Raw genomic sequence first — 24,258 nt, forward strand, 5'->3', positions numbered from 1 at the left:
GTTTTTTCCCTATAAAAACGCTATAAAACCGCAAATAATCTGCTTATATTATGCATCCTATCATTTTTAATGAATTCTGCACTTTTTGTACACATGATGCGTTTTTTTCCGCGGTAAAAAACGCATCGCGGTAAAAAACGCAGCATGTTCATTAATTTTGCGGTTTTTTTGCGGATTTCCCACTTAAAATGCATTGGGAAATGTCCGGAAAAAAACGCATCAAAAACGCGTCAAAAACGCGGTAAAAACGCGCAAAAAAACCGCATGCGGTTTTCTAGCAGATTTCTTGCAGAAAATTTCAGGTTTTCCTCAGGAATTTTCTGCAAGAATTCCTGAACGTGTGCACATAGCCTGAAAGTGAAAATTCCTGAACGTGTGCACATACCCTTAGTGTGGTTGGTTTTTTACCGTACACTACTACTCCCCTCTTACCTGGGTGGGGGAAAGAGTACCAACTGAGGGCGGATTCAGGAGCTAAGGCGAGGTACGTGGCCTGGGCGTCTTCACCATCGGAAGTATTCTGGGAAGCGGGTCTAGCTAGCAGTCCCCTAGCCTTAGGAATAGGGAAGGAGCCCCTGGTCCCAGGACACCCAAAAGAGTCGTGACAATTGTTTTTTTTAAAAAAAATTTGAGTGCCAAATTCAAAAATTCTATTACTTTTGCTGAATTGGTTCTAGTTTTGAGATAATTCATCCATGAAAATAATGCATTCACGCAAAGCGACTTGTGTATGATGACAAATGCAGTATCTTTTGGTCGTATGACTCTTTACAGTCTTAGAATATCTCAGAAAATAGAGTGAATCTGTCAAAACCCAAGTCATATTCTTAATCAGCACCATAAGCTTAATATAAAACCGTTCAGACATGGTTGGCACCAAAATCACTGTACACCAGTGTTATACACAGCTGTGCAGTGAGATCAGGAGAGCAGACTGTCGGTCATTACATGTCTCACACTGATAAATCCCCCTTCCATCTATATATATATAATTGTTTAAGGGTCTGTTTGTCTGTAACCGAAATCCTGCGTCGCTGATTGGTCGAGGCCGGCCAGGCGCGACCAATCAGCGTTCATAAATAAACTACATACATATACTAGAACGAGAATAACATGAAGGACAGTCTGTGAGGGAGAGAATAACATGGAGGACAGTGTGTGAGGGAGAGAATAACATGGAGGACAGTCTGTGAGGGAGAGATTAACATGGAGGACAGTCTGTGAAGGAGAGATTAACATGGAGGACAGTGTGTGAGGGAAAGAATAACATGGAGGACAGTCTGTGAGGGAGAGAATAATATGAAGGACAGTGTGTGAGGGCAAGAATAACATGGAGGACAGTCTGTGAGGGCGAGAATAACATGGAGGACAGTCTGTGAGGGAGAGAACAGCATGGAGGACAGTCTGTGAGGGACAGAATAACATGGAGGACAGACTGTGAGGGAGAGAATAGCATGGAGGACAGTCTGTGAAGGATAGAATAACATGGAGGACAGTCTGTGAAGGAGAGAATAACATGGAGGACAGTCTGTGAGGGAGAGAATAACATGGAGGACAGTGTGTGAGGGAGAGAATAACATGGAGGACAGTCTGTGAGGGAGAGAACAACATGGAGGACAGTGTGTAAGGGAGAGAATAAAAATGTTCCCCATTTTTAAGTTTAACATATGGTAAAATAAATGGTGTCTTTGAAAACTATAAGTCATCCTGTAGAAAACAAGCTGTCATACAGCGATAGATGACTAATAAAGTTTTGACTCTTAAAATAAAAACAGGAGAAAAACAATGTCAGTTTGTCCAATGGGTTAAACATAAATGTGAGCACCAATGTTTATATGAATACTAGATGGTGGCCCGATTCTAACGCATGGGGTATCTACTATATAATCTGTTTGTAACGGAAATCCCACGTCGCTGATTGGTCACGGGCAGCTGGTGAGACCAATCAGCGACAGGCGCAGTCCAGCTGCGTCCAATCAGCGATATTGGCGCAGTCGGGCCGCGAATTGGCACAGGATTTGAACCACCCTTTGCTGATTGGTCGCAGCCAGCCGTGCACGACCAATCAGCGACAGGCGCAGTCCGGCCGTGAATTAGGGCAGGATTTGAACCACGCTTCGCTGATTGGTCGCACCCAGCCGGCCACAAACAATCAGCGATATTGGCTCGAGATTTAAACCCTGCTGCGCTGATTGGTCGCGCCCGGCGGCCAATCAGTGGTATTGGTGTGGGATTTAAACACCGCTTCACTGATAATGTATATATCCTGTGTATTCATTGCATTATTCTTAAATCTTCATAAATAAACTACATACATATTCTAGAATACCCGATGCTTTAGAATCGGGCCACCATCTAGTATATAATAATCTCTGGAGGCAGATTCTCATGCAGATCCGTGTCCGGTCCATAGTCCTGAACAGCTCATTTACATATAAGAAAAATGTGGATTTCTCTGAAATAAGATATCGGGTTGCAGATGTAAAGGTATTATTGTATTCAGCTTCCTATGACCTGCATGCCCATATAGACCGCTTACGAGCAGTCATCCTACTGACAGATTCCATGTAAAGGGAACCAGTCATGTAAACAAAAATCTGCGGATTAGTAGCGTTCTGAAGCCATGTGGCCGCTGCACTGAAAGCCTGGGTGCTGTGAGGAAATGAAATTTATTCCTCCCGACAGCCTCTGGCATCGATTCATAGGGGTGGGTCTGTGCTGCTTCAGCCTCTGCTCCGTACATAATGAGCAGTAGCTGAAACTACACATCTTCATTGACTGAAAGTCAACTCCGGGGTGTGATTACAGCTGCCACACGCTATGTACTAAGGGGTGACTGAAGCCGTGTTGGTAGTGCCCCTATGGGCTCAGTCCCAATTGCGATGAAATTGCACAAATGCAATATGATTAAAAATCAGATTGCATTCGGACCAATGTTATTCTATCATTGTCTGTTCATCGGCGTTTTTGTTTTCCAGCCCGGATCTCATCACATCACGATTGGACTGGAAAAAATTCGCAGCATGCTGCGATTGAAATTGGAAATCGGATCACATCGCGAAACAGAAGTCAATGGGTCGCGAGAAAAAAAAAATTGCACAGCACTCGGACCATGCGAGTGCTGTCCGATTTTTACACACTAATCTCCTTGGAAAATCCGGCAATCTATGTACCGTGTACAGTAAAATCACAGCGTAGAATAGATATATACACATAAGATAGGTAGATATATAAATGTCAGTGATGTGAGTGTGCGTGTATGTATGTATGTGTGTGTGTATATATATATATACCATATATATATATATATATATATATATATATATATATATATATATATATATATATATATATATATATATATATATATGCAAATCAGCAGCCACGTAGTGTAAAATCACAGCAGGAACCTACAGGATAGAAGACCTGGATTACATACAGTAAATACACATATAATAGGTGGGTTTTATTTATTTTTACTCAGTTATATAGCGCCATTAATTCCACGGCGCTTTACTAACATTATTGGCTCTGTCCCCATTGGGGCTCACAATCTAGAATCCCTACCAGTATGTCTTTGGTATGTGGGAGGAAACCCACGCAAACACGGGGAGAACATACAACTCCTTGCAGATGTTGTCCTTGGTGGAATTTGAACCCAGAACCCCAGCGCTGCAATGCTAACTACTGAGCCACCGTGCTGCCCCACAGATATACAGATGTCTGTGACGAATACAATTAGTGCAGTGTGTGTTGTTAACTGTACATGTATTTAATTATTAAAAGATTATTTTTCTGAAACAAATGGCGTGGGCTCCTGCATAATTCTTAACCAGCAGAGGGAAAGCTGACAGCTGGGGGCAGATGTTTATATTCTGGGAAGGGAGTAATACCCATGGGGATTCCCAGGCTATTAATATCAGCTCACAGCTGTATACTTAGCCTTTACTGGCTATTAAAATGGGGGACCCCCCTAAAAAATGACGTAGGGTCCCCTATAATTAATAACCAGCAAAGGCTATGCAGACATCATTGTCGTCTGCAAAAGTTAAACACACCCATGTTCCGTTTCACTTTCCATGCTATCAGGGCTGATTTCTGGCCCAATATAATCCCGTTAACGGATCGGGCTTATATCTAAGGAGGACTGGTGGCAGTCTTACCAGGCTGACCAGACTCTGTTTCACTGGTGCTAGTGAATGGTGCCATGTCAGCAACTGTGTGGGCCACATTCTCTCACTCCCTGTGTCTCCCCGGGCCCTTGTGGACAAGGGGGTGTCTGTATAAAACTGCCAAGCTGACCTTACGTGACCCCAGGAGGTGTGAAACGTCACATAGTTTTAAGTGAGGAGAACGTACCACGTGATCCCTCAGATGTAATAGTGACGTCAGGCGGTGGGATTCTGCGTGATCTCTCTGGTGCCATTCTTCACATGTGGTGGTATTGTGCATGATCTCTCTGCTGTCCTGCACAACATCTCATTCTAAACCCATATGCAATAATATGGAGTTGTTCCCACATTACACAGACGCTAATGTTGGATTAGAGGGCCTATCATTCTAGTTCTTTCCAAAGGGTGTTTGATAGGGTTGAAATTAAAGTTCTGTTCCAGCATTCAGGTTCGTCCGCATCATACGCCCTCAACCATTCCTTTATGAACCTTACATTGTGCACTTGGGCAAAGTCATGCTGAAATAGAAAAGTGCCTTCCCCAAACAACTGTCAAAAAGTTGTTATTGTCTTGGTATACTGTCATGTCAAGATTTACCTTCACTGCAATAAAGGGCCTTGACAACCATTGGAAAACTATGCCATATCATTATCCCTCCTCCACCAAACTTAACATTTGGCACAATACAGGCAGTTAAAGTTCTCCCGGTATTCACCAAACCCAGACTGGTCCATCAGACTGGCAGATAGAGACGTGTGGTTCATCACTCCACAGAACACATGTCCTCCAGAGTCCAATGGCTGTGTGCTTTACACCTCTCCATCCAACACTTGGCATTGTGCTTGGTGATGGAACCCATGCCCTTAAGCTCCCAATGCTTATTTGTACTAATGTTGATGCCCAAGGAGGTTTGGACCTGAGCAGTTGTCAGCAGTGACTTGGCTACTTTTATGTACTGTACATGATTCCTACAGAAAAATGGGGTCACATATCATTTTAATGACTGGGTAAAAAAAATGGATCACTTTATTAAATAGCAAAAATTCTTTCAGTCAGATAAAGGTAATAAATAGTAGCATAACAGAAACATATGCTAGTGCAGCACTATAATGTAGACCAGAACTGATAATCCTAAATAAAAGTACTGACTGTATAATGCTAAAACTGCACAAAGCATATTCATATGTACAAGTGCTTACCCATACTCAATCTGTCCAAAGGAGGAAGCCCACACGAAACATGTCGGGTCTGTGGGTCACATCGTTATGCTACTATTTACCGTATTACCGTTATCCGACTGCAATCTGTCAGCAATTGTTCTTGCCCCTCTATACAAATGTCTGCATTTGTGCCCATTTCTATTTGAGCCTTTCTACATTCAGCAGAAATTGTGGGACGAATTTTGTTGCCATTTTTACCTATTTCCCAGTGTGAAAATGTAAAACTTGGGGCTAACACACAATCTTGGTGGTAAAAATGTAAATAATTTTTTCTTCAGTGCCCAGTGGTATAAAATTGTGACACCCCTGTTGTGTCAATGTAATCACTGCACCCCTAGATTAATTAATTGATAGGTTTAGTTTGTAAAATAAGGTGGTTACTTATAGGGGGGGTTCTGCTGTTCTGACACCTCAGGGGTCCTGACAATGTACTATGGCACCCTCAAACCAGTGAGTGAAATCTGCCCTGTAATATGGCGCTCCTTCCCTTCTGAGCTTTGCACTGTGCCTCAAAAGTAGTTTTCGACCACATATGGGGTATCTGTGCACTCAGGAGAAATTGCACAACAAACTTTGGGGTCCATTTTCTCCTGTTTTGTGAAAATACACACTGTTTAGTCGCATCAGGGGCTCTTAAAATGCAACATGGCATCAGCTAATTATTCCAGCTAATTTTGCATTCAAAAAGTCAAAAGGTGCTCCTACCAAGCCCTGCCATGCGCCCAAACAGTAGTTTTCCCCACATATCTGGTATCTGTGTACTCAGGAGAAATTGCACAGCAAAGTGTATGGTGCAATTTCTCCTGTAACCCTTATGAAAATGCAAAATTTGGAGCTAAAAATGATTTTTGTCGGGAAAACGTTGTAAACTTCTGTGAAGCACCTGCGGGTTCAAGTTGCTCCATAGCCGAGACCCCGGTGATTTTCAAATGCTCGGGGGATTTATACACTTAATTCTCAATGCCGTTAAAAAGCGGCGCTGAGGAATAAGGCCCCTTAACTGCCGCCGTTAAAAGGGGTATCGGCGGTCATTAAGGGCATAAAAATTGAAAAGTTTGAAAATTGCAACATTTTTAACATTTTCGCCAAATTTCAAATTTTTTCACGAATAAATGTAAGTCGTATCAAAGAATTTTTACCACTGTTATGAAATGCAATAAGTTACAAATTAACATTCTCAGAATCATTGGGATCCATTGAAGCGTTGCAGAGTTATTACCTCATAAAGTGACAGTGGTCAGAATTGTAAAAAATGGCCTGGTCAGGAAGGTGAAGACAGGCTTGGGGGTGAAGGAGTTAGTAAAGCGCATTTTTCTTTAATGTAATGGCATTAGCATTATTGTATGCCATCTATAACTTTTTGTGGGTTTCTTTTAGCTGATTGTGTTTTCCTGTCTTGATCCAGAGGATGGCGTCCCCAGTTGAACTTGTGTCCAGTGTGGATGACTCTCCAGTGCTTGAAGATGGCTCCGACAGTGCGCAGCTGTCGGAGAATGACTCCAAACCAAGAGACAGGACTTCCCTGCCGGACAGTTCAGAGGAGTTTGAGATGATATACAGCAATGGGGAAGAGGATGACTTCAGTGATCTTCCACTTCTGGAAACTGTGGGGAACAAGGCATCGGCCAAAACCCAAAAGGAGTCCAAAGAACAGACAGACGATAATGCTGGTGGCAAAAGCCCAGAAGAGGAGTGGCAAGATATTCTAGGTAAGAAGTTGGCAGAACCCATATGGTGGGCGCAACACGGGGGCTGGATATCTCCGCTCAAAATGCAGGCTACTGAATCAGTCTAGTCACAGGAAAATGCACCCAAGATTTCCAAAATGTCAGTGTATGCAGAGGCAAATGGTCTATTTTTTTTCTGCCCTTTTAATATGGTTTCTAATAAAGTACGTTAAAAACTACATTTTGCCCTTTTTCAAAAACAAATCAAACTGTGAGTGGATCCTGCGCACAGAAATCCGGCCAAAGGTGTGATGGGAAATACATCTAAAACCTCTGTGTATTGTAGCCACAGACATAGCACTGCTTGCTGTTGTTGATTGCGTTTTCATTTTTAGGGTTCAGTTCGCACATTTCATACATAGTGCAAATACTTGTCTGCTGAAACTGTACTGGCGTACTCTACCATGTTGGTGAATAAGGTTCTAACATGCCCCGTTTGATCAAAGCATGGAGAAAACAGCAGGGGATTTTTTATCCACAGCTTGCCTTGCCCGTTGTAGGAATGCCATGGATTTTACCTATGGCTTTCATTCATTGTAGTGTAATGTGAAACATGTATATTTTCATGGAGATTTTGGTGCACATCTATACGCTAGACTTGTTGCTTATAGTCATATGGTCTGCCGTCATGTAACACCAGTAGGACCCGATAGAGAACTGCAAAGTGACCCCAGCAATTGTCTGTAATCTGTAGGAAAATCTGGATGCACTTGTTCAATTGATCACAATGGAATTTAAAGATAATCTGTCACCAAATGTTTCTTGTTTTAAAGGGATTATCCACTATTTGGACAACCCTTTCTGAATCCCTATGTTTCCCCCAGTAAAATAGCCCACGCCCCTTTTTGAAAAAGCGTTCCTCTGGTGTCGGCGCTGTTCCAACAGTGTTGGCACCGTCTCTCCTGGGTTCACGTGATATTGTGGTTTTTCTGATTTACTTTTTTTTTTTCTTACGTAATGAAAAAAAAATCAGTTTGGTATCGCTATAATTGTATTGACCTGGAGAATCACGATTCAAAGTAATTTTTACCACAGTAGGTATACCATAAATGACAAAACCCCAAAACATTTATTCCACCTTTTTCATCCCACTTGGAATTTTTTGGTACATTATTTAGGATAATGTGTAAAAATCAAGACCTTCTATGACTATGTTGTTGGAAAAATAAAAAAAACGTTATGGCTCTTGGACAAAAGCGCAAAAATAAAATTTGGCTGCTGATGCAAGGGTTTAAAGGGGTTGTTGATTATTTTTAGATATTGATGACCTATTCAGTGGATTAATAGTTGGTGTTTGCTGACAGGGAGTTTATAGCTGTTATGTCTTCCTGATCTCCTCTTAGATGGTTTACCAAGGGGATCTTGGTCAATTGATGATTCAGCTGTCCTTTGACGTGGTTTGAGGTCATAGTTTTGTGACCAGCAACAAGATCAAATAAATCTCAAATAGCCCAAATGTTTATTTTACTATATAGTTAGGCCATGTTCACACTTTGCGGTTTTTACCGCGGAACCGCGGCGATTTTGATGCTGCGGGTCCGCAGCAGTTTCCATAGCGTTTCCATTTACATGTAAACCGTATGGAAACCGCAAACCGCTGTGCACATGCTGCGGGAAAAACCGTGCAGAAACGCAGCGGTTTAAAACCCTCAGCATGTCACTTCTTTGTGCAGAATCGCTGCGATTCTGCACCCATAGGAATGCATTGAACCGCTTACTTCCCGCATGGGGCTGTGCCCACGTTGCGGGAAGTAAGCGGTTAATGTGCGGGTGGTACCCGGGGTGGAGGAGAGGAGACTCTCCTCCAGGCCCTGGGAACCATATTTGGGGTAAAAAAAAGAATTAAAATAAAAAATCATGTTATACTCACCTCTCAGCGCTGCCCGCGGCCGTCCGGTCAGAGTTGCTGTACGAACAGGACCTGCGGTGACGTCGCGGTCACATGACCGTGATGACGCCCGGGTCAAATGACCGTGACGTCACGAAGGTCCTTCTCGGCACAGCATCTTTGGAACCGGAGCGCCGCGTGCAGCGCCGAGGAGATCCAGACATCAGAGGGTGAGTATAACCAATTTTTATTATTTTTAACATTACTATTGATGCTGCATATTGCTGCATATGCAGCATCAATAGTATAGGAGTAATCCCGCAGCGGAAATCGCAAAACAAACCGCGATAAATCTGCAGGGATAACCGCAGCGGTTTTGCCCTGCAGATTTATCAATTCCGCTGCGGGAGAACCCGCAGAGGGACGCCGCAAAGTGTGAACATGGCCTTAAGGTTACCATGAGGCACGTGAATACAGAAATGAAAAAGAGAGAGAAGTGCCAGGAGTCGGACCAAGGTGTAACATTGTCAATAAGAACAAAACTTTTATTAAATAAATTAAAAACAATCATATACCATATAATCAAAACCGATTCCAAAAATGCAGGTACAGACAACAAAGGCAATGGGTGGGTGAGCTAGTTGAAAATATCCAAAATAAATGTTTCACAACAGCTTCATTAGCTGACTCGCCAGCGCAGAAGATCGATGAAGTCTCTGGCCATAGAGAGTGGATAAGGTTCACATAATCGTGCGAGTGGATGGCGCGTGCGTGGGATTACAGTGCCGCGACTGCACTTCACAGGTCAGTGTGACGAGCATAGGAGGGGGGTGCCATTATAATGGAGAGGAGGCAGGGATTCTTCCAGGCACCGCACGCCCTGGAGCCTGGAAGAAATCATTAGATTAAATCTGCTTTTCTCAACATCTACACTACAGCTATGAGGCATACAGGCAAGACTGTATGCCCACAGTAATAGCTTAAATTCGTCCAGGGGGTGACAGATTCCCTTTAAAGAGTAACTAAACCTTTGTAATGCTTTTTCATATTTTATTGTCTGTCAAACTAAAAGCAGGTTGGAGGGAGTCTGGGTGCTGAGTCCCCCACTGATTTGTAGCTCAGGAGATGGGATCACCCAGCTCCTGGCTGACCGTGTCACAGATCGGGGTATGGATATAATAGAAGGCATAGACCTCCTAACCTCTGCTTTCTACTAAATCTCTACTCTGGACTGTGTGTGAGCACAGTCAGGCACTGCGTGCTCGGCTGTGCACCTCTTGGGTTGATGGGGAAGGGGTTGGGTCACCGGCTCCAGACCCCACAGATCTGCTTGTAATTATAATGAAAATACATTACTAAGGTTTAGTAATTCTTTAACTTATTATCTGCCAGGGCCGCTGGCACTGGCCTCCCCCTCAAATACTCACCTCTCTCCATTCTCTCAGTGTCGTCTGACTTCTCAAAGCAGAGGGCGCGATGACGTCACTACAGCGTTCCCTCTGTAATATATGGGGTCATTATATACTGTATGAAGTAATATATGGGGTCCATTATTCTGTGTGGAGCATTATAGGGGGCCCATTGTTTTGTATGGAGCATTATGGGGGGTCCATTGTTCTGCATGGAGCATTATAGGGGGCCCATTGTTCTGTATGGAGCATTTTAGGGGGCCCATTGTTCTGTATGGAGCATTATAGGGGGCCCATTGTTCTGTATGGAGCATTATAGGGGGCCCATTGTTCTGTATGGAGCCTTATAGGGGGCCCATTGTTCTGTATGGAGCCTTATAGGGGGCCCATTGTTCTGTATGGAGCACTAATATTGTCTGGTCTAAAATTAAGTCTGCAGTCACTCAGTGTGACTGCAGACTTTAAAAAAGCAAAAAAAAAGAAACCCTCCCCCCTGCGTGGTGGTGAGGATTCATCACTTTCTGAGCTGTTTTAAAATTTACAATAGATATCACTTATGTAATAGAAGTGAAATCGCTGGCATCGTGCTATACCTATATTTCTCTGTTCATCATGAATCATGGTATGTGTTAAAGGGGTCCACTGAGACTTTCGCCCTGGTCAGACATCATGAGAAATGTGAATGACCCTACAGTGGCTTGCGAAAGTTTATTCTCTCTCCCCCCCCCCCCCCCCCCCCCCCGCTTGGTTTTTTACCTATGTTGTTGCATTACAACCTGTGTTAATATTTGTGTAATCTGATTTGTGTATGATGCATCAGCACTAAATAGTCTAGTCACTGGTGAAGTGAGAAAAATAATAGACATACCGTATATACTCGAGTATAAGCCGACCCGAGTATAAGCCGACCCCCCCCCCCCCAATTTTGCCACAAAAAACTGGGAAAACTTATTGACTCGAGTATAAGCCTAGGGTGGAAAATGCAGCAGCTACCGGTAAATGTCAAAAATAAAAATAGATGCCAATAAAAGTAATAATTGAGACATCAGTAGGTTAGGTGTTTTTGAATATCCATATTGTATCAGGAGCCCCATATAATGCTCCATACAGTTCATGATGGGCCCCATAAGATGCTCCATATTAAAATATACCCCATATAATGCTGCACAAAGGTTAATAATGGCCCCATAAGATGCTCCATAGAAACATTTGCCCCATACAGTGCTGCATAAAGGTCGATGGCCCCATAAGATGCTCCACACATTAGGGGCCCCATGAGATGCTCCACACATTGGGGCCCCATGAGATGCTCCACACATTAGGGGCCCCATGAGATGCTCCACACATTAGGGGCCCCATGAGATGCTCCACACATTAGGGGCCCCATGAGATGCTCCACACATTAGGGGCCCCATGAGATGCTCCACACATTAGGGGCCCCATGAGATGCTCCACACTTTAGGGGCCCCATGAGATGCTCCACACATTAGGGGCCCCATGAGATGCTCCACACATTAGGGGCCCCATGAGATGCTCCACACATTAGGGGCCCCATGAGATGCTCCACACATTAGGGGCCCCATGAGATGCTCCACACATTAGGGGCCCCATGAGATGCTCCACACATTTGGGGCCCCATGAGATGCTCCACACATTTGGGGCCCCATGAGATGCTCCACACATTAGGGGCCCCATGAGATGCTCCACACATTAGGGGCCCCATGAGATGCTCCACACATTATGCCCCATAAGATGCTCCTCATATATGCCCCATAAGATGCCCCACACATTAGGGGCACCATGAGATGCTCCTCATATATGCCCCATAAGATGCTCCATACATTTGCCCCATTTGCTGTTGCTGCGATTAAAATAAAAAAAATCACATACTCACCTCTCTTCGCTCAGGCCCCGGGCACTTGCGATAGTCACCTTCCACGTTTCATCGCTGCGTACTGCTCTGTCTTCCATCTTCTGCACTGACTGTTCAGGCAGAGGGCGGCGCGCACACTAATCGCGTCATCGCGCCCTCTGACCTGAACAGTCACAGCCAGAGGACGGAAGACAGAGCAGCGCGCAGCGATGGAACGAGGAAGGTGACTATCGCGCAATGCTCACCTCCCCCGATATACTCACCTGCTCCCGGCGGGGTCCCTGACAGCGTGTCACTGTCAGATGGTCTCGGGGAGCCGGCGGCATCTTCCTGTGTTCAGCGGTCACGTACCGCTCATTACAGTAATGAATATGCGTGCATATTCATTACTGTAATGAGCGGTACCACGTGACCACTAAACGCAGGAAGAGCTGCCCGGAGACCATCGGACATGCAGGGACCGCGCCAGGAACAGGTAAGTATGTGACAGCCGCCGCTCCCCACTCACCCGCCGACCCCACACCGACACTGACTCGAGTATAAGCCGAGAGGGTCACTTTCAGCCCAAAAAAGTGGGCTGAAAATCTCGGCTTATACTCGAGTATATACGGTAAATTAAACTTATGCGATCAAATAACTAAAAATTGGCATGTGCATATGTATTCACCCCTTCACCATGAAGCCCAAGGTGGTCTGCAAACAAGTCAGGGACAAGGTTAAATACAAGTCAGGATCCACTGGAGCACCATCAAATGGAAAGAACATGGTACCAAAACAAACCTGCCAAGGGATAGCCGCCCACCAAAACTCTCAGCCCGGGCAAGGAGGACATTAATCAGAGATGCAGCACAAAGACTGAGGATAACCCTGAAGGAGCTGCAGAGTTCCCAAGCAGTCGCAGGAGTATCTGTTCATATGACCACAATAAGCCGTTCACTCCATTGAGGTGGAAGAGTGGGCAGAAAAAAAACCTTTACACATAAAAATTGTAAGGCTTGTTTTGAGTTTGCCAAAAGATATATGGGAGACTCCCAAAATGTATGGAGGAAGGTGTTGTGATGAGACAAGACCAAAATTGAACTTTTTGGCCACCATGGTAAACCCTATGTCTGGTGCCAAACCAACACAGCTCATCTCCCCAAGAACACCATCCCCACAGTAAATCATGGTGGTGGCAGCATCATGCTGTGGGGATGTTTATTTGCAGCAGGAACAAGGAAAATGGCCTGAGTCAAGGGGAAAATGAATGGTGTGAAATACAGGGATATTCTTGAGCAAAACCTGTTTGTTGGTCAGTGATTTGAGACTGGGTCAGAGGTTCATCTTCCAACAAGACAATGACCCAAAGCATACTGCTAAAGCAACACTCGAGTGGTTTAAAGGGAAACGTGTACATGTTTTGGAGTGGCCTAGTCAAAGACCAGACCTTAATCCAATTTTGAATGTGCGGTCAGATGGATGGTTTCCTCTGGTGAACACCTAACTTGAAAGAGCTGGAGCAGTTTTGACTTGAGGAATGGGCAAAATTCCAGTGGCAAAATGTTTGAAGCTCATAGAGACTAATCCAAAGTGATATGCAGCTGTAATTGCCACAAAAGGAGGCTCCACAAAATACTGACTTTAGGGGGGTGAATAGTTGTGCTCATTAAACATTAAAGTTTTCAGTTATTTTGTCCTATTTATTGTTTGTTTCACAATGAAAGGAAATCAAATGTCCACAGTTGTAGGCATGTTCTTTACATGAACTGATGCAAACTCTAAAAAAAAGAACACTGAAATTCCAGGTTTTGAGGTAGCCAAACACAAAAAATGCCGGGGGGAGGGGTGTGTGTGTGAATACTTTAGCAAGCAACTTTTATGCTCACTTGTTGTGTATTTGCTGTTGATTTTATTACGGGAAGATCTGCACCTCCATTTTTTAGCTTCTGTAAGTTAAACAAAACCAAAGAAATGTGCCGACACACCTGTTGGTAGAAGTGCAAAGCGTGTAGGTGCACATTCACACTGTGGCCGTTAGGAAATATAACCTAGGATAAACATGAAATGAGAGAATACCCTGCAGTATGTAAATGGTAATAGTAGGTGTAACCACATATGATAGTTCATCGATATTGTTTTTGATCAGAAAAGCGTAAAAGCAATCTCAACCCGACAGGGCAGTCCTGATTGGGCACACCTTATCTCTAGTGTAAAACCTTTCTCTGCCAGCAAACTTCAATAGACAGGGGCAGAGCAGGACCCAGACGTGACGGTCTACCCACCTGCCCATGGAAAGCTATATAACCGAAATGCACAGCTCAAAAAGGCATGCTGGCACATTGCGAGTTTTTCCATTGGACATAGGACCATCCTGATTGTTGTGGTGGGGATGACACCGTGTCAGCTAAGTATCCAATGTTGTTTACATGTGCTGCTATTACTATTTACTTTCTGCAGGGAATTTGCTCATTTTGTTATTTATCCTAGCTTATGTTTCTGTAACTTAACAGAAAATTAGAATTTCTAATGCAGATCTAAATCTAGCCTTAAGGCTATGTTCACACGTTGCATTTTTGCAGTGGTTTTTGTTTTTGCTGCTTTTTTTAAATGTGAATTTGAAGCTTAATTTTACATTACCAACAAAGTCTGAGATTTCTGAAATCTCATGCCCACTCATTGGTTTTATTTTCCTGACTGATTTAGGAAAACTGCAACATTTCACTTCTTTCAGCTGCGGATTTGCGGCATTTTTTCACCCATAGGAAACAATGGGTAAGTGCAAAAAATGCTGGTATCAGGTTTTTGCACCAAAACACAGCAAAAACTAAGGCCATGTGCACACGTAGGTTCGGGTCCCTGAGGGTTCTCCCGCAGCGGATTTGATAAATCTGCAGGGCAAAACCGCTGCGGTTATCCCTGCAGATTTATCAAGTTTTGTCTTGCGGTTTCCGCTGCAGGATTACTCCTATACTATTGATGCTGCATATGCAGCAATATGCAGCATCAATAGTAATGTTAAAAATAATAAAAAATGGTTATACTCACCCTCTGACGTCCCGATCTCCTCGGCGCTGCATGCGGCGGTCCGGTTCCAAAGATGATGTGCGAGAAGGACCTTCGTGACGTCACGTTCATGTGACCGTGACGTCACCGCAAGCCCTGCTCGCACAGCAACCCTGCGACCGGACGGCCGCGTGCAGCGCTGAGAGGTGAGTATAGCATTATTTTTTATTTTAATTCTTTTTTTTTAACCACAAATATGGTTCCCAGGGCCAGGAGGAGAGTCTCCTCTCCTCCACCCCGGGTACCATCTGCACATTATCCGCTTACTTCCCACATCGTTGGCACAGCCCCATGCGGGAAGTAAGCGGATCAATGCATTCCTATGGGTGCAGAATCGCTGCGATTCTGCACAAAGAAGTGACATGCTGCGGGTTGTAAACCGCTGCGTTTCTGCGCGGTTTTTCCCGCAGCATGTGCACAGCGGTTTGCGGTTTCCATTGGGTTTACATGTAACTGTAAACGCAATGGAAACTGCAGCGGTCCCGCAGCTGCAGAAATGCTGCGGGTCCGCGGTAAAACCCGCAAAGTGTGAACATGGCCTAAGGGTGTTAAATCCTGATTTAAACTTTATCAATGTTCACAAGAGAGAACACACACTCAGCAAGAAAAATGCAGCGAAAGCCATTTCTTTACTGCATGGTGTAAACTTAGCCTTTCTGCCACATAATACAAAGCGGTCTGTTCCTATATGAGAACTGCCTATTTCACAGCCCGTCAGTGGGCTTCCTAATGTCTGATAGCTGCAGATTGCAATCACATACTGCCATACCAGTCAGCCAGGACAGTGCGGAGCAGGAATACTGGTGGAATGACTGAGGCTTCCTCCCTAAACCTAGTCCTTTTCTGCAGTCCATTCTTCATAAAGCATTCGCCTAATGAAGCGGGGCTGAGTAACGCACAGTGCCCCAGACTGCAGGTGAGCTGATCCAGAGACAGCAGAGGGAGTAGCAGTCAATGATTATTTCCATTCAGAAAGCCATTAATAGTCAGCCTGCCATGGGTCTCCACACTCGCCTATGATGCAGGGAATATATTAGCTGTCACCCAAGTAAAGTATAGGAGGCCCAGAGGAAACCATTACAGGCACGGAGTGTGACGGGCGGAGGTGATTTATGAGATGCCGGAATAATCCGACCAGCCAGTGAGGACATTGGCAGGATATGGGGAAATGGTGCGTATTTAAGGACAGGTGAAGTGAGTAGCCTTAAATCTCCCTATTAAGAGTGCGCAGGTGGAATAACAAGGCTGCGGTTGGGGATCGCAGAGCTGGGAGCTCATTAGGAGTATAACCAGCATTTGCCAGGAGACACGGAATTATGTGCGATTTAGTGTCCTAGTGCTGAAGGCACAACCCTATGGATTGCATTTACAAATGGCGTCCCATTACAAGCTGTAGGTGCAGGGAGTATCATTTATATGGTGTTCTTGAGATATTAGGAAGGCGAAGTGCAATGCTGGTCCTAGTGGAGGCTCACAGATGACCCCAAGCTGGGATACTTGCGCTTGCACATTTGGATGCCTGTGGAATACTGTAAGGTGGGGAATCATCATCATCGCCTTATCACTATCTAATGTGTCTAGTTACAGGAAATGTGGAATTCACATAGTGGCTGCCGTAAATCAGTTTGGAGTAAATAAAGTGACGGGCAGCACCTACATAATAGCTCAGCAAGTTTTTATCACTTAGTCTGAGAGCAGCATGATATAGGGACAGAGACCCTTATTCCAGCAATGTGTCACTTACTGGGATGCTTGTTGAAGTTTTAATTAAAAAAAAAAAAAAAAATCCCTGTTTTCTCTGCTGTTGATCTACCCGTTCTGTGAAAGTTGAGCTCTGTATATCCCTGCCTACACCCCCGATTGGCAGCTTTGCACCTTTGCACAGTGTACACAGAAAGCAGCCAAGTACTGTAGTGGATGGGGTAGATTATACAGAATTCCTGAATATGGTGGCTATGGCGGCATAGTCTTCTAATGATGATCTCCTGCTGATAACTGAGTTTATTGGCCTTGGCTATACACTGCTGAACAACTTGTTACAGCACACATCTTTAAAGAGTTGGTCCGGCATCTAAAATGTCCTTTCTACAGATCTCTCCTTACACCACAACCACTTTTGTCATTCGCTTTATTGTAAAATAGAAAAAACGAAGACAGAAATTACCATATATTATTTTCAATAACTGTTTACTGCAGGGTATTTAATCCTTATGTTTGTGTCTTTGCTTTTTCTGCTCAGTGGCTAGTGTGAATGTGCGCTTACACGCTACATGCACACCAGTTTAGATTCCAGTTCATACCTTTTGGCTTTATTGTCAAATACACTTCTCCCTATCCTGCTGATCCCTACATTTTTTGTTGTTGTTGTTTGTCCTGCATTTCCTGTGGTGTTTCGTTTGAGCGTAGTCTCAAGAGGGACATCACAGGGGGCTAGGGCTATAATGGGGCATCGCTGCCCTCTGAAGATGTCCTCAATCCAAGGTGATAGAAGCTGTGGGAGAGGTGAGGTCAGCGCCGGCACTCTGCTTTTAAGGGATCGTGCATATGACTGATTTTATATTGGATGAGTTCTAGCCATGGTTTTCACAGCACTCGCACCCATGATATTTTATAGGGCTGTGCACAAATTGTGCTTTTTTTTTTTGTTTCTAACACGGAACAAAATTGGCAATGCAAGCATAGGAGTCTGTGACAAACATCGGACCGCACATGGATGACATCAGAGTGTGGTCCGGTTTTCACAGATGGACAGAACGGAGAAACTTTTTTTTTTTTTTTCTCTCTCTCCACCCTTGAGAAACTGATCAGAATAATCAGTTTTGCTCAGATGGAGAGAAAATGGCTGTGTGCCCCCTACGAAAGAAGATGTAATTAGTGGGATGTTAGTGAGTGACACCAGTTTAGCCCCACAGCTTCTAGCACTGCCCTCAAACGAATTGTCATCGGGGGTGATGAAAGAAGCAGTGAGTTACACCTGATGACCATTTTTGAGTGTGGTGCTAGAAGCTCTGAGGCAGAGACAGTGTCACTCACTGCTTCTATCCCCCCACAATGTCTTGTTTCACTGAAGCTGTAGTGGTGGAGTTAGAAGCAGAGTGCTGGTGCTGCGCTCGTCTCTCCTGTAGAGTCCATTGCCATAGATCCAGGACATCTTCAGAGGGCGTAGATGCGAGAAACTATAGTAACTGATCTCTGTCCTCTGACGTCCTGCAGCGGTCGGGGCAAGTGACTGCAGCCCCAGCCTCCTGTGACATCCTGTTTCAGAGGCATATCAAATGTCACAGGAAGTGTAGTAAAAAATTCCAAAATAAAATAACTCCTTTATGGCTCATTAAAATATCAGTGATTTTTTTCATCAATGTTTACATGCCAAAAACCACGAGTGTCTCCAAAACACAGAACAGGTGTCCATATTTCATTTATAGTTTTTCTCTGTATGGTTCCACTCCTGATTTTAGCATTCAGGCACTGATGAAAAATCACTGATGTGTGAATGATTAGCTGGATAGGGAGAAGTGTAGGGTACAAGAGTGGTTGTGGTGTAAAGATAAATATTTATAAAGGACTTTTTAGGTGCTGGACCAACCCTTTAAAGATGTGCTGTCCGATAACCTCAATGAAACAAGATTTACAAGAATAATGCACATTTGATCTGAGCATTACCTGTAGAGAAGTTAATACATTTAAAGGAAATGTGTTGGCTGGTTTTTGCTACATCATAGTAACATAGTTAAGGTTAAAGGAAGACTTTAAGTCCATCTAGTTCAACCGATAGCCTAACCTAACATGCCCTAACATGTTGATCCAGAGGAAGGCAAAAAAAACCCATGTGGCAAAGAGTAAGCTCCACATTGGGGAAAATATTACTTCCCGACTCCACATACGGCAATCAGACTAGTTCCCTGGATCAACGCCCCATCAAGGAATCTAGTATATATAAGGGTACCGTCACACAGTGGCATTTTCATCGCTACGACGGCACGATTCGTGACGTTCTAGCGATATAGTTACGATCTCGCAGTGTCTGACACGCAGCAGCGATCAGGGACCCTGCTGAGAATCGTACGTCGTAGCAGATCGTTTGAAACTTTCTTTCGTCGCTGGATCTCCCGCTGTCATCGTTGGATCGGTGTGTGTGACACCGATCCAACGATGCGTTCGCTTGTAACCAGGGTAAACATCGGGTTACTAAGCGCAGGGCCGCGCTTAGTAACCCGATGTTTACCGTGGTTACCAGCGTAAAAGTTAAAAAAAAACAAACCGTACATACTCACCATCTGATGTCCGTCAGGTCCCTTGCCGTCTGCTTCCTGCTCTGACTGTCTGCCGGCCGGAAAGTGAGAGCAGATCACAGCGGTGACGTCACCGCTGCACTCTGCTCTCACTGTACGGCGGCACTCAGTCAGAGCAGGAAGCAGACGGCAAGGGACCTGACGGACATCAGATGGTGAGTATGTACGGTTTGTTTTTTTTACTTTTACGCTGGTAACCACGGTAAACATCGGGTTACTAAGCGCGGCCCTGCGCTTAGTAACCCGATGTTTACCCTGGTTACCAGCGAACCTCGGCATCGTTGGTCGCTGGAGAGCGGTCTGTGTGACAGCTCCCCAGCGACCACACAACGACTTACCAACGATCACGGCCAGGTCGTATCGCAGGTCGTGATCGTTGGTAAATCGTATAGTGAGACGGTACCCTAACCTGTAACATTATACTTTTCAAGAAAGGCATCCAGTCCCCTCTTAAATTTAAGTAATGAATCACTCATTACAACATCATACGGCAGAGAGTTCTATAGTCTCACTGCTCTTACAGTAAAGAATCCGCGTCTGTGATTATGCTTAAACCTTCTTTCCTCATCTGTGAGCAGCATGCTTTAGGCAAAGGGAAGCTGAATCCAGTGATGTATCCCTTAGTTTACTGGGTGCAGTAGTTGTAACACTGAGTTCTTAGATGTAGCAGACCTGTGAAAGCTAATCCCGCCCACACCAGGCTCCCTATGCACATAGGCTATTGACAGTGAGCTGCTTATAACAGGAGTAGGTGGAGTCAGGACTAGCATGCACATGCTGCTGTAGTTCGAACGATGATCACCAGGTGATAAAACCTTAATTGTAAGTAAGCACACAGCTCTTGCTGTTCTCAGATTATATAGCAAAAACCTCTGACAGATGCCCTTTACTTGAAAGACTCTCATAAGGATTCTGGAGACAGGAGAGGGCAAGCCCTTGACTGTTCAGAGCCTCATCAGTGTTGTAAAAGACATAGTTGAATAAGTTGACTTTTTTCCTTCCTATTACGTTCACCTACTTGAAAGTAAAGCATGATTTATACTTAAGTGGTGCTGGGCATTTAGTGCATTGTTAATAGGAGTTCTCCATCATTATGAGTTATGAAGAGCAGATTGGAAATTCCATCACGCAGGGTGCCAGGACGCTGATCCCATGCCTGGTTTCCAAAGTCCCGTATTTAGCTACCAGCAGTCTGGCATTCATTTACAGTCTGCATCGAATTTTAGAATTGATCTTCTGTAAGCAAAGCTAGAAACTTGATCCCAGCGCATTTCCTTGAGACCTGAATATCGCCCATTAATTTGATATACGGTCTATTCTGTCCTCTGGTGGTCACCCTGAGTATACCATGTGTTTCTTTTCTGGTGAAATTACACATAAATCCTTCCTCCCCCAAATTGTTTATATGGTCATGTTGTGCTCTGGAAGCTGCTCATCCACACCTTCGCTTATGCAACTTTTATTCCTTAACTGAAGATTGCTGTTTTAATTCCTATTCACTGTGCCTTCCAGGTCATACCCGCCCCCCCCCGGTTCCCTCACTTACATTTCCTTCCTTTGAAGTCCACGCTGTCAGACTCTTTAATCCCTTCTCCTTGTGAGTGGCGGTTGTTGATCACCCTCCAGGCTCCTCCCGCCAGTTTCTAAACCACTTTGCCACCTGGCTTACTCACTTTCTATCCTGTGACATCCCCACTCTCATCATGGGAGACTTTAACATCCCCATCAATGATCCCCTCTCCCAATCTGCCTCTCATCTTCTTTCTCTAACTTCTTCATTCGGCCTCTCACAGTTTACTAATTCTCCTACGCATGAGGATGGGAATACTCTGGGCCTGGTTTTCTCCCGTCCCGGCTCGCTGCACGACTTTACTAACTCCCCTCTCCCGCTTTCGGACCACAACCTTCTTTCCTTCGCTGTCAAGAATTGTCTTCTTACTCGGGACACCCCCACTTACCACACTTATCGGAATACACGTTCCATTAATACCCAGCAGCTTATGGACAATCTCCACACATCTTTAGCCCCCATCTCCTCCCTCTCCTGTCCAGACTTAGCATTGTCACACTTCAATAATACACTGAAGAATGCCCTAGATCAGGGGTGGGCAATTAATTTTGCCATGGGGCCGCATGAGAAATTGGGATGGGTTTTAGAGGGCCGGACTAATATAATTAACTCATTTTTACCCAATACTGTAGTATACATATGCTATCTTTTCATAAACAGACAGGGATGGCTCTGTTTTTGGAGTAAAGCAGCCATGTTTTCCTAATCGTGGACAACCCCTTTAAGACTGTGTACTAAAACAGCAAATCCACCCACTGTAACATAAAAGCACTATGGATTTTCCAGTTGGGGTCTGATCACTGCTTAACAAAGGGAAACCTACCCCCAGTGACTGGATGACAAGGTAAAATGCTTAAAGGGGCCCGTCAGCGCGTCTTTACACCTGGCAGTATTAATATTGCTGTGGAGGAGCTTTTTGTCCCCAATAACAATACACCTTTTGTATAGCAATCCAACGGACCAATATTGAGAAATCTAGTATAGACGTCACATGCAAATCGGGCTGGACGTGCACTGGGGGCGTGTCACTGCAGCAGTATTGTCTTCCAAGTGCATTGACACGCCCACAGTGCACTTTTTGCATGATTTGCATATGGTTTCTATGCAAGATTTCTCAAGATTAGCACATTGGATCATTACAAATAAGGTCTCTTTTTTATGGGGGGACAAGCACTAACACATTTACACCACTGCTTCCATATTTAAAAGACAAAACATACAGGAAGTTCCCTTTTAAAGGGGTTGGCCCGTGAAGAGCAATTATGACCCCTCTACAGGAAAAGAGCTGTCTGTCTGATCACAGGAGGGATCCTCTGCTCACAAGATCCTGCGCCCAAGTGGTGGACACATATGTGCAATGGCTATGGGGCTGACGGGAGCGCCAAGTGCTGGGGTATCTGTAACAGCCCCATAGTGTCCTGGGGGACCACCCAAACACTGAAATGGGGTCTCCGCACCCCCCGAGATCACACACGCAGCACTAGATGTACAGAGTTTGTATCTGTTATAGAAACACACAATGCATGATTCAAAGCAGGAGCTTTCTATACAGGTGCACAGGCATGGAGCCCTCCTATCCCCCCACACAGAGACAGCAGCTGCCCCCCAGTCACCCCTGCTGGCAGGCTGCCCCGAGCCTTGCATGCACCCCCTCCTCTCCCACCTGCAGCCCCCATGACCTGCCCAGGACTCCCCTCTTCTGCAGCTCTTACTTGCTCTTGTGCAGACTCAACATGTTGACTTCCGTTGGCTTCTGGGATGCGGGGGAGGGCAGATTGAGCAGGAAACAGGAACCTGGTGGCGCTGCTGCTGCATCCTCCTGCACAGGGGAACATGGCTCCTCATCACCCTCAGCTCTGCAAGCTCAGTTCCGACAGCGTGTGGATGAGCTCGGGGCCTTCACTCCAGCCGCCAGCGGTCCTCCTCAGAGGCGGCTGGCCGAGCGGTGCCGAGGGCGGCTGTCAGAAGTGACAGCTAGCTGGCGGGCCGTTTAAAATCATCAGGCGGGCCGGATGAGGCCCGCGGGCCGCATCTTGCCCAGGTCTGCCCTAGATGAAGCAGCACCTTCTACACGAAGAAAGACCCGACACAGACAACGGCAGCCCTGGCACACTATGCAAGCACGCTTTATCGGTCGTCCATGACAGCACTACGGATGTACAGGTGCTGTCATGGACTCCGAAAAACACCGTTAACCGGTGAGTAACTCAGACTTTATCGGTCGTCCATGACAGCACCTGTACATCCGTAGTGCTGTCATGGACTCCGAAAAACACCGTTAACCGGTGAGTAACTCAGACTTTCTTCAGCGTTGCACAAGGTGTGCAGAGCGGCAGTGGAGAAAATCTCTCTTAGCAGAAGACTTCATCCACTATAAGTTCATGCTCAAAACCTATAACTCTGCCCTTTATCTGGCCAAACAATCCTACTTCACCACCCTCATCACCTCACTATCCAACAACCAAAAACGACTTTTTGAAACCTTAAACTCCCTCCTGAAACGTAAAGTACAGGCCCCCATCACCAACTTCAGTGGTGAGGATCTGGCCACTTAAGGTACCTTCACACGAAGCGACGCTGCAGCGATAGCGACAACGATGTCGATCGCTGCAGCGTCGCTGTTTGGTCGCTGGAGAGCTGTCACACAGACCGCTCTCCAGCGATCAACTATGCCGAGGTCCCCTGGTAACCAGGGTAAACATCGGGTAACTAAGCGCAGGGCCGCGCTTAGTAACCCGATGTTTACCCTGGTTACCAGCGTAAAATCTAAAAAAAAACAAACAGCACATACTTACATTCACGTCCCCCTGCGTCCACTTCCTGACTGACTGAGCGCCGTACAGTGAGAGCAGAGCGGTGACGTCACCGCTGTGCTGCTTTCACTTTCACTTTGCGGCGCTGAGTCAGAGGAGGAAGCAGACTGCAGGGGACGCAATGTGAGTATGTGCTGTTTGTTTTTTTTACATTTTACGCTAGTAACCAGGGTAAACATCGGGTAACTAAGCGCGGCCCTGCGCTTAGTAACCCGATGTTTACCCTGGTTACCAGTGTAAAATATCGCTGGTATCGTTGCTTTTGCTTTCAAACACAACGATACACAGCGATCGGACGACCAAATAAAGTTC

The 24,258-nt window shown here is 45.2% G+C and overlaps 1 protein-coding gene across 4 annotated transcripts in view; it reads left to right on the forward strand.

The window, feature by feature from the left end:
* Positions 1–24,258, forward strand: part of FKBP8 (FKBP prolyl isomerase 8) — a 65,883-nt gene that overhangs the window by 8,984 nt on the left and 32,641 nt on the right. For 3 of the 4 annotated variants that reach the window (XM_077271929.1, XM_077271930.1, XM_077271927.1), the window contains exon 2: positions 6,798–7,101. In XM_077271929.1, the coding sequence (XP_077128044.1) occupies positions 6,801–7,101 (301 nt within the window). In that variant the 5' untranslated portion in view covers positions 6,798–6,800. Of the gene's footprint in view, positions 1–6,795; positions 7,102–24,258 lie in introns of all 4 variants that reach the window. The other variant, XM_077271928.1, reaches the window with a different exon arrangement.

The sequence above is a fragment of the Ranitomeya variabilis genome, chromosome 1 (genome assembly GCF_051348905.1).
Source record: "Ranitomeya variabilis isolate aRanVar5 chromosome 1, aRanVar5.hap1, whole genome shotgun sequence".
NCBI lineage: Eukaryota > Metazoa > Chordata > Amphibia > Anura > Dendrobatidae > Ranitomeya > Ranitomeya variabilis.